This window comes from Phyllobates terribilis, unplaced genomic scaffold (assembly GCF_046119375.1).
Source record: "Phyllobates terribilis strain yellow unplaced genomic scaffold, ASM4611937v1 Scaffold_1__5_contigs__length_1240528914, whole genome shotgun sequence".
NCBI classification, from domain to species: domain Eukaryota; kingdom Metazoa; phylum Chordata; class Amphibia; order Anura; family Dendrobatidae; genus Phyllobates; species Phyllobates terribilis.
The window spans coordinates 582,015,454-582,029,887 of record NW_027362761.1 but is presented as its reverse complement, the minus strand read 5'-3'; the positions used below and the strand labels follow the sequence as shown (position 1 = coordinate 582,029,887).

At 49.1% G+C, this 14,434-nt stretch overlaps 1 protein-coding gene across 1 annotated transcript in view; it reads right to left on the bottom strand.

Annotated features, from left to right (window-relative positions):
• The window catches only part of TTC23L (tetratricopeptide repeat domain 23 like), a 38,015-nt gene extending 26,526 nt beyond the window's left edge, over positions 1–11,489 (bottom strand). The window contains exons 1-4 of the mRNA XM_073681562.1: positions 11,351–11,489; positions 10,446–10,524; positions 7,423–7,591; positions 7,068–7,191 (exon numbers count right to left, since the gene is read on the bottom strand). Of these exons, the coding sequence (XP_073537663.1) occupies positions 7,068–7,191; positions 7,423–7,591; positions 10,446–10,510 (358 nt within the window). The 5' untranslated portion in view covers positions 10,511–10,524; positions 11,351–11,489. The remainder of the gene's footprint in view (positions 1–7,067; positions 7,192–7,422; positions 7,592–10,445; positions 10,525–11,350) is intronic.
• Between the last annotated feature and the right edge of the window lie 2,945 nt (positions 11,490–14,434).

Below are 14,434 nucleotides of genomic sequence, written 5' to 3'. Positions count from 1 at the left end.
TGGATGTTTAGTATCTCTGGTGGTCTAGATGTTTAGTATCCCTGGTGGTCTAGATGTTTAGTATCTCTGGTGGTCTAGATGTTTAGTATCCCTGGTGGTCTAGATGTTTAGTATCTCTGGTGGTCTAGATGTTTAGTATCCCTCGGGTGGTCTAGTTGTTTAGTATCCCTGGTGGTCTAGATGTTTAGTATCTCTGGTGGTCTAGATGTTTAGTATCCCTCGGGTGGTCTAGTTGTTTAGTATCCCTGGTGGTCTAGATGTTTAGTATCTCTGGTGGTCTAGATGTTTAGTATCCCTCGGGTGGTCTAGTTGTTTAGTATCTCTGGTGGTCTAGATGTTTAGTATCTCTGGTGGTCTGGATGTTTAGTATCCCTGGTGGTCTAGATGTTTAGTATCCCTGGTGGTCTAGATGTTTAGCATCTCTGGTGGTCTGGATGTTTAGTATCCCTGGTGGTCTAGATGTTTAGTATCTCTTGTGGTCCAATTGTTTAGTATCCCTGGTGGTCTAGATGTTTAGTATCTCTTGTGGTCCAGATGTTTAATATCCCTGGTGGTCTAGATGTTTAGTATCTCTGGTGGTCTAGATGTTTAGTATCTCTGGTGGTCTAGACGTTTAGTATCCCTGGTGGTCTAGATGTTTAGTATCTCTGGTGGTCTAGATGTTTAGTATCGCTGGTGGTCTAGATGTTTAGTATCCCTGGTGGTCTAGATGTTTATTATCTCTTGTGGTCCAGATGTTTAGTATCACTGGTGGTCTAGATGTTTAGTATCACTGGTGGTCTAGATGTTTAGTATCCCTGGTGGTCTGGATGTTTAGTATCCCTGGTGGTCTAGATGTTTAGTGTCTCTGGTGGTCTAGATGTTTAGTATCTCTGGTGGTCTAGATGATTAGTATCCCTGGTGGTCTGGATGTTTAGTATCTCTGGTGGTCTAGATGTTTAGTATCTCTGGTGGTCTAGACGTTTAGTATCCCTGGTGGTCTAGATGTTTAGTATCTCTGGTGGTCTAGATGTTTAGTATCTCTGGTGGTCTAGATGTTTAGTATCCCTGGTGGTCTAGATGTTTAGTATCTCTTGTGGTCCAGATGTTTAGTATCACTGGTGGTCTAGATGTTTAGTATCACTGGTGGTCTAGATGTTTAGTATCCCTGGTGGTCTGGATGTTTAGTATCCCTGGTGGTCTAGATGTTTAGTGTCTCTGGTGGTCTAGATGTTTAGTATCTCTGGTGGTCTAGATGTTTAGTATCCCTGGTGGTCTAGATCTTTAGTATCTCTTGTGGTCCAGATGTTTAGTATCCCTGGTGGTCTAGATGTTTAGTATCCCTGGTGGTCTGGATGTTTAGTATCCCTGGTGGTCTAGATGTTTAGTGTCTCTGGTGGTCTAGATGTTTAGTATCCCTGAGGGTCTAGAAGTTTAGTATCCCTGATGGTCTACAAGTTTAGTATCCCTGGTGGTCTAGATGTTTAGTATCTCTGGTGGTCTAGATGTTTAGTATCCCTGGTGGTCTAGATGTTTAGTATCTCTGGTGGTCTAGATGATTAGTATCCCTGGTGGTCTGGATGTTTAGTATCTCTGGTGGTCTAGATGTTTAGTATCCCTGGTGGTCTAGATGTTTAGTATCTCTGGTGGTCTAGATGTTTAGTATCCCTGGTGGTCTAGATATTTAGTATCTCTGGTGGTCTAGTTGTTTAGTATCTCTTGTGGTCTAGCTGTTTAGTATCTCTGGTGGTCTAGATGTTTAGTATCTATGATGGTCTAGATGTTTAGTATCCCTGGTGGTCTAGATGTTTAGTATTTCTGGTGGTCTAGATGTTTAGTATCCCTGGTGGTCTAGATGATTAGTATTTCTGGTGGTCTAGATGTTTAGTATCTATGATGGTCTAGATGTTTAGTGTCCCTGGTGGTCTAGCTGTTTAGTATCCCTGGTGGTCTAGCTGTTTTGTATCCCAGGTGGTCTAGGTGTTTAGTATCCCTGGTGGTCTGGAAGTTTAGTATCCCTCAGGTGGTCTAGATGTTTAGTATCCATGGTGTTCTAGTATTTTAGTATCCCTGGTGGTCTAGATGTTTAGTATCCATGGTGGTCTAGCTGTTTACTATCCCAGATGGTCTACGTGTTAGTATCCCTGGTGGTCTAGATGTTTAGTATCCCTCGGGTGGTCTAGTTGTTTACTATCCCTGGTGGTCTAGATGTTTAGTATCCCTGATGGTCTATGTGTTTAGTATCACTCATGGTCTATGTGTTTAGTGTCTCTGGTGGTCTAGATGTTTAGTATCCCTGGTGGTCTAGATGTTTAGTATCCCTGGTGGTCTAGATGTTTAGTATCCCTCAGGTGGTCTAGATGTTTAGTATCTCTGGTGGTCTAGATGTTTAGTATCCCTGGTGGTCTAGATGTTTAGTATCCCTGGTGGTCTAGATGTTTAGTATCCCTCGGGTGGTCTAGTTATTTACTGTCCCTGGTGGTCTAGATGTTTAGTATCCCTCGGGTGGTCTAGTTGTTTAGTATCCCTGGTGGTCTAGTTGTTTAGTATCCCTGGTGGTCTAGATGTTTAGTATCTCTGGTGGTCTAAATGTTTAGTATCCCTCGGGTGGTCTAGTTATTTACTGTACCTGGTGGTCTAGATGTTTAGTATCCCTCGGGTGGTCTAGTTGTTTAGTGTCCCTGGTGGTCTAGATGTTTAGTATCCCTCGGGTGGTCTAGTTGTTTACTATCCCTGGTGGTCTAGATGTTTAGTATCCCTGATGGTCTATGTGTTTAGTATCACTCATGGTCTATGTGTTTAGTGTCTCTGGTGGTCTAGATGTTTAGTATCCCTGGTGGTCTAGTTGTTTAGTATCCCTGGTGGTCTAGATGTTTAGTATCCCTCGGGTGCTCTAGTTATTTACTGTCCCTGGTGGTCTAGATGTTTAGTATCCCTCGGGTGGTCTAGTTGTTTAGTGTCCCTGGTGGTCTAGATGTTTAGTATCTCTGGTGGTCTAGATGTTTAGTATCCCTGGTGGTCTAGCTGTTTAGTATCCCTGATGGTCTATGTGTTTAGTATCACTCATGGTCTATGTGTTTAGTGTCTCTGGTGGTCTAGATGTTTAGTATCCCTGGTGGTCTAGATGTTTAGTATCCCTGGTGGTCTAGATGTTTAGTATCCCTCGGGTGGTCTAGTTGTTTAGTATCCCTGGTGGTCTAGATGTTTAGTATCCCTGGTGGTCTAGATATTTAGTATCCCTCGGGTGGTCTAGTTGTTTAGTATCCCTGGTGGTCTAGTTGTTTAGTATCCCTGGTGGTCTATATGTTTAGTATCTCTGGTGGTCTAGATGTTTAGTATCCCTCGGGTGGTCTAGTTATTTACTGTCCCTGGTGGTCTAGATGTTTAGTATCCCTCGGGTGGTCTAGTTGTTTAGTGTCCCTGGTGGTCTAGATGTTTAGTATCCCTCGGGTGGTCTAGTTGTTTACTATCCCTGGTGGTCTAGATGTTTAGTATCCCTGATGGTCTATGTGTTTAGTATCACTCATGGTCTATGTGTTTAGTGTCTCTGGTGGTCTAGATGTTTAGTATCCCTGGTGGTCTAGATGTTTAGTATCCCTGGTGGTCTAGATGTTTAGTATCCCTCGGCTGGTCTAGTTATTTACTGTCCCTGGTGGTCTAGATGTTTAGTATCCCTCGGGTGGTCTAGTTGTTTAGTGTCCCTGGTGGTCTAGATGTTTAGTATCTCTGGTGGTCTAGATGTTTAGCATCCCTGGTGGTCTAGCTGTTTAGTATCCCTGATGGTCTATGTGTTTAGTATCACTCATGGTCTATGTGTTTAGTGTCTCTGGTGGTCTAGATGTTTAGTATCCCTGGTGGTCTAGATGTTTAGTATCCCTGGTGGTCTAGATATTTAGTATCCCTGGTGGTCTAGATGTTTAGTATCCCTCGGGTGGTCTAGTTGTGTAGTATCCCTGGTGGTCTAGTTGTTTAGTATCCCTGGTGGTCTAGATGTTTAGTATCCCTCGGCTGGTCTAGTTATTTACTGTCCCTGGTGGTCTAGATGTTTAGTATCCCTCGGGTGGTCTAGTTGTTTAGTATCCCTGGTGGTCTAGCTGTTTTGTATCCCAGGTGGTCTAGGTGTTTAGTATCCCTGGTGGTCTGGATGTTTAGTATCCCTGGTCGTCTAGCTGTTTAGTATCCCTGGTGTTCTAAATGTTTAGTATCCCTCGGGTGGTCTAGATGTTTAGTATCCCTGGTGGTCTAGATGTTTAGTATCCCTGGTGGTGTAGATGTTTAGTATCCCTCTGCTGGTCTAGTTATTTACTGTCCCTGGTGGTCTAGATGTTTAGTATCCCTCGGGTGGTCTAGTTGTTTAGTATCCCTGGTGGTCTAGCTGTTTTGTATCCCAGGTGGTCTAGGTGTTTAGTATCCCTGGTGGTCTAGATGTTTAGTATCCCTGGTGGTCTAGCTGTTTTGTATCCCTGGTGGTCTAGCTGTTTTGTATCCCAGGTGGTCTAGGTGTTTAGTATCCCTGGTGGTCTGGATGTTTAGTATCCCTCAGGTGGTCTAGATGTTTAGTATCCATGGTGTTCTAGTATTTTAGTATCCCTGGTGGTCTAGATGTTTAGTATCCATGGTGGTCTAGCTGTTTACTATCCCTGATGGTCTACGTGTTAGTATCCCTGGTGGTCTAGATGTTTAGTATCCCTCGGGTGGTCTAGTTGTTTACTATCCCTGGTGGTCTAGATGTTTAGTATCTCTGGTGGTCTAGATGTTTAGTATCCCTGGTGGATTAGCTGTTTAGTATCCCTGATGGTCTATGTGTTTAGTATCACTCAAGGTCTATGTGTTTAGTGTCTCTGGTGGTCTAGATGTTTAGTATCCCTGGTGGTCTAGATGTTTAGTATCCCTGGTGGTCTAGATGTTTAGTATCCCTCGGGTGGTCTAGTTGTTTAGTATCCCTGGTGGTCTAGATGTTTAGTATCCCTGGTGGTCTAGATGTTTAGTATCCCTCGGCTGGTCTAGTTATTTACTGTCCCTGGTGGTCTAGATGTTTAGTATCCCTCGGGTGGTCTAGTTGTTTCGTATCCCTGGTGGTCTAGATGTTTAGTATCCCTGGTGGTCTAGATGTTTAGTATCCCTCGGGTGCTCTAGATGTTTAGTATCCATGGTGTTCTAGTATTTTAGTATTCCTGGTGGTCTAGATGTTTAGTATCCCTGGTGGTCTAGATGTTTAGTATCCCTGGTGGTCTAGCTGTTTAGTAGCCCTGATGGTCTAGAAGTTTAGTATCCCTTGTGGTCTAGATGTTTAGTATCTCTGGTGGTCTAGTTGTTTAGTATCCCTGGTCGTCTAGATGTTTAGTATCCCTTGGGTGATCTAGTTGTTTAGTATCCCTGGTGGTCTAGATGTTTAGTATCTCTGGTGGTCTAGCTGTTTAGTATCCCTGATGGTCTACGTGTTTAGTATCACTGATGGTCTATGTGTTTAGTGTCTCTGGTGGTCTAGATGTTTAGTATCCCTGGTGGTCTAGATGTTTAGTATCTCTGGTGGTCTAGATGTTTAGTATCCCTGGTGGTCTAGCTGTTTAGTATCCCTGATGATCTACGTGTTTAGTATCCCTGGTGGTCTAGATGTTTAGTATCCCTCGGGTGGTCTAGTTGTTTAGTATCTCTGGTGGTCTAGATGTTTAGTATCTCTGGTGGTCTAGATGTTTAGTATCTCTGGTGGGCTAGATGTTTAGTATCTCTGGTGGTCTAGATGTTTAGTATCCCTGGTGGTCTAGCTGTTTAGTATCCCTCGGGTGGTCTAGTTGTTAAGTATCCCTGGTGGTCTAGATGTTTAGTATCCCTGATGGTCTACATGTTTAGTATCACTGATGGTCTATGTGTTTAGTGTCTCTGGTGGTCTAGATGTTTAGTATCCCTGGTGGTCTAGATGTTTAGTATCTCTGGTGGTCTAGATGTTTAGTATCCCTCGGGTGGTCTAGTTGTTAAGTATCCCTGGTGGTCTAGATGTTTAGTATCCCTGGTGGTCTAGATGTTTAGTATCTCTGGTGGTCTAGATGTTTAGTATCCCTCGGGTGGTCTAGTTGTTTAGTATCCCTGGTGGTCTAGATGTTTAGTATCTCTGGTGGTCTAGTTGTTTAGTATCCCTGGTGGTCTAGATGTTTAGTATCCCTCGGGTGGTCTAGTTGTTAAGTATCCCTGGTGGTCTAGATGTTTAGTATCTCTGGTGGTCTAGTTGTTTAGTATCCCTGGTGGTCTAGATGTTTAGTATCCCTCGGGTGGTCTAGTTGTTTAGTATCCCTGGTGGTCTAGATGTTTAGTATCTCTGGTGGTCTAGTTGTTTAGTATCCCTGGTGGTCTAGATGTTTAGTATCCCTCGGGTGGTCTAGTTGTTTAGTATCCCTGGTGGTCTAGATGTTTAGTATCTCGGGTGGTCTAGATGTTTAGTATCTCGGGTGGTCTAGATGTTTAGTATCTCTGGTGGTCTAGATGTTTAGTATCCCTCGGGTGGTCTAGTTGTTTAGTATCCCTGGTGGTCTAGGTATCCTGGTTGTCTATGTGTTTAGTATCCCTGGTGGTCTGAGTGTTTAATATCCCTGGTGGGCTTGGTGGTCTTATGATAAAAGTTGCTTTTCACCTTATCAGTTGATGGGCTATCTCTAGGATATGCCATCTATGATCGGGGGGAAGCATCTTCTGGGACCCCCACTGATCCTGAGAATGAAGATGATGCTGCGGTTGCTGTTTCCCATTCACGTCCCCGGCTGTGCAGGGAACTGCAGCACATCTCCTGGTAACAGACCCCGCTGCAGTTCTCTGCGGAGCTGGGTGGCCATGAGTCTTACTGTGCCGGTGCCGCCATGTCTCTATCACATTTCCTGCCTTTGGCCACATTTGTTAATCTTGGGAAGCCCCCTTAATATATACAACCATGGGCTGGTGGTCGCTTACAGTCTGGACTATTACAGTGACACGTTTGTCCTGCTGGTCACAGGTTGGCCACTAGCTGGCGGTATCGGTCTTGGTTTCCGTTGGTCGCTGACCGGCCACACTGGATGTGACACAGAGGTGGTGGCGGTGCATGGCCCTGGAGGACTCACCTCTCACGGTCAGGTAGCTGAGGGCCAGCTCAGCAAAGGCCGTGGCCAGCCTCCAGTGGCCGTCCCCATGGACTATCCTACTTAGGGCCACGCAGCGGATTAACTCCTTGTGCGCCTTCAGCAACTGTTGGAAAGAAGATGAGCTGAAAACTTTGCAAAAAAAAAGAAGAAAGAAGAAGAAAGAAGAAGAAAGAACTCTGTTAACACTTTAGTGACTGTGACGTTTTTTTCTTTGTTCACATCCAAAGCTGAAGTGGGAATTTTCTCTTTTGCTTTGAATGTGAGTGGAGCAGAAGTCCTGCGCTCCTGAGCGGAGGGTCTGTAGCCCCCTGACTACGGACAGATGTGTGGTCACCTCGTTGTGGCTGATGTGCTGCTCCGCCATCATCTGAGCCCGGGACAGCTTGTCCACAGGAAGCGCCCGATTCCTTATGGCGGGGGCCGGGGACCCTGCTCCGTCACATGACCTCTGTGTATAGTCTGAGGGGCCGCCATCGTCTTCCTGGGGGGCTGAACTTGGGGTCCTGTTCGGTGAACAAAAGAAAACACAAGTCTGGAATAATATATAAAGGGAGGGCACTGTTATGGGGGAACTAGGGAGGGCACTGTTATGGGGAACTAGGGAGTGCACTGTTATGGGGAACTAGGGAGGGCACTGTTATGGGGAACTAGGGAGGGCACTGTTATGGGGGAACTATGGAGGGCACTGTTACGCAGAAACTAGGGAGGGCACTGTTATGGGGAACTAGGGAGGGCACTGTTATGGGGGAACTAGGGAGGGCACTGTTATGGGGGAACTAGGGAGGGCACTGTTATGGGGGAACTATGGAGGGCACTGTTACGCAGAAACTAGGGAGGGCACTGTTATGGGGAACTAGGGAGGGCACTGTTATGGGGGAACTAGGGAGGGCACTGTTATGGGGGAACTAGGGAGGGCACTGTTATGGGGAACTAGGGAGGGCACTGTTATGGGGAACTAGGGAGTGCACTGTTATGGGGAACTAGGGAGGGCACTGTTATGGGGGAACTATGGAGGGCACTGTTACGCAGAAACTAGGGAGGGCACTGTTATGGGGAACTAGGGAGGGCACTGTTATGGGGGAACTAGGGAGGGCACTGTTATGGGGGAACTAGGGAGGGCACTGTTATGGGGAACTAGGGAGGGCATTGTTATGGGAGAACTATGGAGGACACTGTTATGGGGGAACTAGGGAGGGTAATATTATGGGGGAACTAGGGAGGGCACTATTATGGGGGAACTATGGAGGGCACTGTTATGGGGGAACTATGGAGGGCACTGTTATGGGAGAACTAGGGAGGGCACTGTTATGGGGGAACTAGGGAGGGCACTGTTATGGGGGAACTATGGAGGGCACTGTTATGGGGGAACTAGGGAGGGCACTATTATGGGGGAACTAGGGAGGGCACTGTTATGGGGGAACTAGGGAGGGCACTGTTATGGGGGAACTATGGAGGGCACTGTTACGCAGAAACTAGGGAGGGCACTGTTATGGGGAACTAGGGAGGGCACTGTTATGGGGGAACTATGGAGGGCACTGTTACGCAGAAACTAGGGAGGGCACTGTTATGGGGAACTAGGGAGGGCACTGTTATGGGGGAACTAGGGAGGGCACTGTTATGGGGGAACTAGGGAGGGCACTGTTATGGGGGAACTATGGAGGGCACTGTTACGCAGAAACTAGGGAGGGCACTGTTATGGGGAACTAGGGAGGGCACTGTTATGGGGGAACTAGGGAGGGCACTGTTATGGGGGAACTAGGGAGGGCACTGTTATGGGGAACTAGGGAGGGCACTGTTATGGGGAACTAGGGAGTGCACTGTTATGGGGAACTAGGGAGGGCACTGTTATGGGGGAACTATGGAGGGCACTGTTACGCAGAAACTAGGGAGGGCACTGTTATGGGGAACTAGGGAGGGCACTGTTATGGGGGAACTAGGGAGGGCACTGTTATGGGGGAACTAGGGAGGGCACTGTTATGGGGAACTAGGGAGGGCATTGTTATGGGAGAACTATGGAGGACACTGTTATGGGGGAACTAGGGAGGGTAATATTATGGGGGAACTAGGGAGGGCACTATTATGGGGGAACTATGGAGGGCACTGTTATGGGGGAACTATGGAGGGCACTGTTATGGGAGAACTAGGGAGGGCACTGTTATGGGGGAACTAGGGAGGGCACTGTTATGGGGGAACTATGGAGGGCACTGTTATGGGGAACTAGGGAGGGCACTATTATGGGGGAACTAGGGAGGGCACTGTTATGGGGGAACTAGGGAGGGCACTGTTATGGGGGAACTAGGGAGGGCACTGTTATGGGGGAACTAGGGAGGGCACTGTTATGGGAGAACTAGGGAGGGCACTGTTATGGGGGAACTAGGGAGGGCACTGTTATGGGGGAACTATGGAGGGCACTGTTATGGGAGAACTAGGGAGGGCACTGTTATGGGGGAACTAGGGGGGGCACTGTTATGGGGGAACTATGGAGGGCACTGTTATGGGGGAACTAGGGAGGGCACTATTATGGGGGAACTAGGGAGGGCACTGTTATGGGGGAACTAGGGAGGGCACTGTTATGGGGGAACTATGGAGGGCACTGTTACGCAGAAACTAGGGAGGGCACTGTTATGGGGAACTAGGGAGGGCACTGTTATGGGGGAACTAGGGAGGGCACTGTTATGGGGAACTAGGGAGGGCATTGTTATGGGAGAACTATGGAGGACACTGTTATGGGGGAAATAGGGAGGGCAATATTATGGGGGAACTAGGGAGGGCACTATTATGGGGGAACTATGGAGGGCACTGTTATGGGGGAACTATGGAGGGCACTGTTATGGAGAACTAGGGAGGGCACTGTTATGGGGGAACTAGGGAGGGCACTGTTATAGGGGAACTAGGGAGGGCACTGTTATGGGGGAACTATGGAGGGCACTGTTATGGGGAACTAGGGAGGGCACTGTTATGGGGGAACTAGGGAGGGCACTGTTATGGGGGAACTAGGGAGGGCACTGTTATGGGGGAACTATGGAGGGCACTGTTATGGGAGAACTCGGGAGGGCACTGTTATGGGGGAACTAGGGAGGGCACTGTTATGGGGGAACTAGGGAGGGCACTGTTATGGGGGAACTAGGGAGACACCGAGACCAGAACTATTATGGGGGTACTGTTGTTATGGGTGCACTGGTGTGGGCACTGTTATGGGGACATTGAGCCCAGCACTGTTATGGGGTCTCTGCGGCTCCAGTGTTGGAGGCCATGTTGCCGGCACTCCTGACGTTAGTGACACTATGGACAGCGTTATGGCTCCTGGCGGCGGCTGATCTTTTATTGAGGGGGACCATGGCTGACAGTGATACGTACGAGCACAGCGACCCCAGGTCCTCGTATACGGAGTCGGTGGGGATACGTATCGGGACAGACGACATTATCTCCAGGACTCCTGTAATAAAGAGAGAGCGTCATGGGTCATTTCTCCATCGTGGTTGTCGGACATTTAACTCCTCGGTTACCAGGGTCAATAGTGTAAAAGTTGTTTAGTTGCCATGGAAACAGGGGCCTAATAAAAGCCCTGAAGGCCTGTCATGGCTATTATATGCCTCTATCACTAAGGCAGCACAATGCAGACTGCGGCGCAGTACTGCACATCACCATACAGGGGCGACACTGAGGTCATCAGATGATCGCTCCAAAAAAAGTTCAATAAGCTTCACTGAAAAAGAGGAAATGTTAAAAAAAAATAAAAAAAATTGTGTATAATTAATTTACTTACAATCTACTGACACAATTATCATCCAGACGCCTGTAACGAGCCGGGGATGAAAATGATTTAGTGTAAAAAATAAAATCTACAAAAGAACCTGCGGCTGATTTTTTTTTTCCACTTCCCCCCCCCAAAAAAATGAATTAAAGTGACACAATACACGACACGCACCCCAAAATAACAGCATTAATAATATCACCCAACACGTAAAAAAACAGCCGGATAGAAAAATAAAAAGTTACGACTGAAAAAAAAATATTTTAACAAATTTGTTTTGTCCTTTAAATCCTAAAACAGCTGCATCCTTAAAGGGTTAAGGACACCCCAAAATCAGAATGAGAGGACAATGTCCATTTGATCTTCCACCCTGACCGTCTCTGCACATGCAAAAATGAGCCTCGTCTGTGAACCCCAAAGTCTGCTAATTTGCCCCGGAACGCCATCATCAATCTCTTCCAACATGGGTGGTATTCCCCTTTAAGGCCCCTATACAACCTGTGTATACCTCACAGCTGACCCTCGTCTCTGTGTTTCAGCCTCCAGCTCTCCGTGCTTTGTTTGTTTACATCGGTTGTTTCGTTGCTATGGGGATTTAGAGGAAGCATCTTGACAACAGGGGCGGGGTGTGGGCACTCTGGTGCATTGTGGGTCCTGCTTCCTTGTCTTCCATTGTGAGTGTGGTCGCTGCCAGGAAGTCATTTAGAGGAACGACTGGGAGCAATGTGCAAACCGACAGGCGACGGATCGACATCACAGGAGGGATGACACAGGAGAAACGACACAGAAGGAACGTCACAGGAGGAACGTCACAGGAGGGACGACACAGGAGGAACGTCACAGGAGGAACGTCACAATAGGAACATCACAGGAGGAACGTCACAGGAGGGACGACACAGGAGGAACGTCACAGGAGGAACGTCACAATAGGAACATCACAGGAGGAACGTCACAGGAGGGACGACACAGGAGGAACGTCACAGGAGGAACGTCACAGGAGGAACGTCACAATAGGAACATCACAGAAGGAATGTCACAGGAGAGATGACACAGGAGGAACGTCACAGGAGGAACGTCACAATAGGAACGTCACAGGAAGGACGACACAGGAGGAACGTCACAGGAGGGACGACACAATAGGAACGTCACAGGAGGGACGACACAGGAGGAACGTCACAGGAGGGACGACACAGAAGGAACGTCACAGGAGGGACGACACAGGAGGAACGTCACAGGAGGGACGACACAGAAGGAACGTCACAGGAGGAACGTCACAGGAGGGACGACACAAGAGCCACGTCACAGGAGGAGCGTCACAGGAGGAACGTCACAATAGGAACGTCACAGGAAGGACGACACAGGAGGAATGTCACAGGAGGGACGACACAATAGGAACATCACAGGAGGGACGACACAGGAGGAATGTCACAGGAGGGACGACACAATAGGAACGTCACAGGAGGGACGACACAATAGGAACGTCACAGGAGGGACGACACAGAAGGAACGTCACAGGAGGAACGTTACAGGAGGAACGTCACAGGAGCCACGTCACAGGAGGAACGTCACAGGAAGAGCGTCACAGGAGGAGCGTCACAGGAGGGACGTCACAGGAGGGACGACACAGGAGCCATGTCACAGGAGGAACGTCACAGGAGGGACGACACAGGAGGAACGTCACAGGAGGAACGTCACAATAGGAACATCACAGGAGGAACGTCACAGAAGGAATGTCACAGGAGAGATGACACAGGAGGAACGTCACAGGAGGAACGCCACAATAGGAACGTCACAGGAAGGACGACACAGGAGGAACGTCACAGGAGGGACGACACAATAGGAACGTCACAGGAGGGACGACACAGGAGGAATGTCACAGGAGGGACGACACAATAGGAACGTCACAGGAGGGACGACACAGGAGGAACGTCACAGGAGGGACGACACAGGAGGAACGTCACAGGAGGGACGACACAGGAGGAACGTCACAGGAGGAACGTCACAATAGGAACATCACAGGAGGAACGTCACAGGAGGGACGACACAGAAGGAACGTCACAGGAGGAACGTCACAGGAGGGACGACACAAGAGCCACGTCACAGGAGGAACGTCACAGGAGGAACGTCACAATAGGAACGTCACAGGAAGGACGACACAGGAAGAATGTCACAGGAGGGACGACACAATAGGAACATCACAGGAGGGACGACACAATAGGAACGTCACAGGAGGGACGACACAATAGGAACGTCACAGGAGGAACGTCACAGGAGGGACGACACAAGAGCCACGTCACAGGAGGAACGTCACAGGAGGAACGTCACAATAGGAACGTCACAGGAAGGACGACACAGGAGGAATGTCACAGGAGGGACGACACAATAGGAACATCACAGGAGGGACGACACAGGAGGGACGACACAATAGGAACGTCACAGGAGGGACGACACAATAGGAACGTCACAGGAGGGACGACACAGAAGGAACGTCACAGGAGGAACGTTACAGGAGCCACGTCACAGGAGGAACGTCACAGGAAGAGCGTCACAGGAGGAGCGTCACAGGAGGGACGTCACAGGAGGGACGACACAGGAGCCATGTCACAGGAGGGACGACACTGGAGGAACGACACAGGAGGGACGACACAGGAGGGACGACACAGGAGGAACGTCACAGGAGCCACGTCACAGGAGGAACGTCACAGAAGGAACGTCACAGGAGGAACGTCACAGGAGGGACAACACAGGAGCCACGTCACAGGAGGAGCGTCACAGGAGGAACGTCACAGGAGGAGCGTCACAGGAGGGACGTCACAGGAGGGACGACACAGGAGCCATGTCACAGGAGGAACGTCACAGGAGGGACGACACAGGAGGAACGTCACAGGAGGAACGTCACAGGAGGGGCATCACAGGAGCCACGTCACAGGAGGAACGTCACAGGAGGGACGACACAGAAGGAACGTCACAGGAGGAACTTCACAGGAGGGACGACACAGGAGCCACGTCACAGGAGGAACGTCACAGGAGGAACGTCACAGGAGGAGCGTCACAGGAGGGACGACACAGGAGCCATGTCACAGGAGGAACGTCACAGGAGGGACGACACAGGAGCAACGACACAGGAGGGACGACACAGGAGGAACGACACAGGAGGAACGTCACAGGAGGAACGTCACAGGAGGGGCGTCACAGGAGGGGCATCACAGGAGGAACGTCACAGGAGGAACGTCACAGGAGGGACGACAAAGGAGCTATGTCACAGGAGGAAGGTCACAGGAGGGACGACACAGGAGGAACGTCACAGGAGGGACGTCACCAGAGAGAAGTCACAGAATGAACGTCACAGGAGCGACGTCTCAGGAGGGGCGTCACCGGATGGATGACACAGGAGGGACGACACAGGAGCAGCGTCACAGGATGGACATCACAGGAGGGACAACACAGGAGGAACGTCACAGGAGGAACGTCACAATAGGAATGTCACAGGAGGAACGTCACAGGAGGAACGTCACAATAGGAACGTCACAGGAGGAACGTCACAGGAGGAATGTCACAGGAGAGACGACACAGGAGGAACGTCACAGGAGGA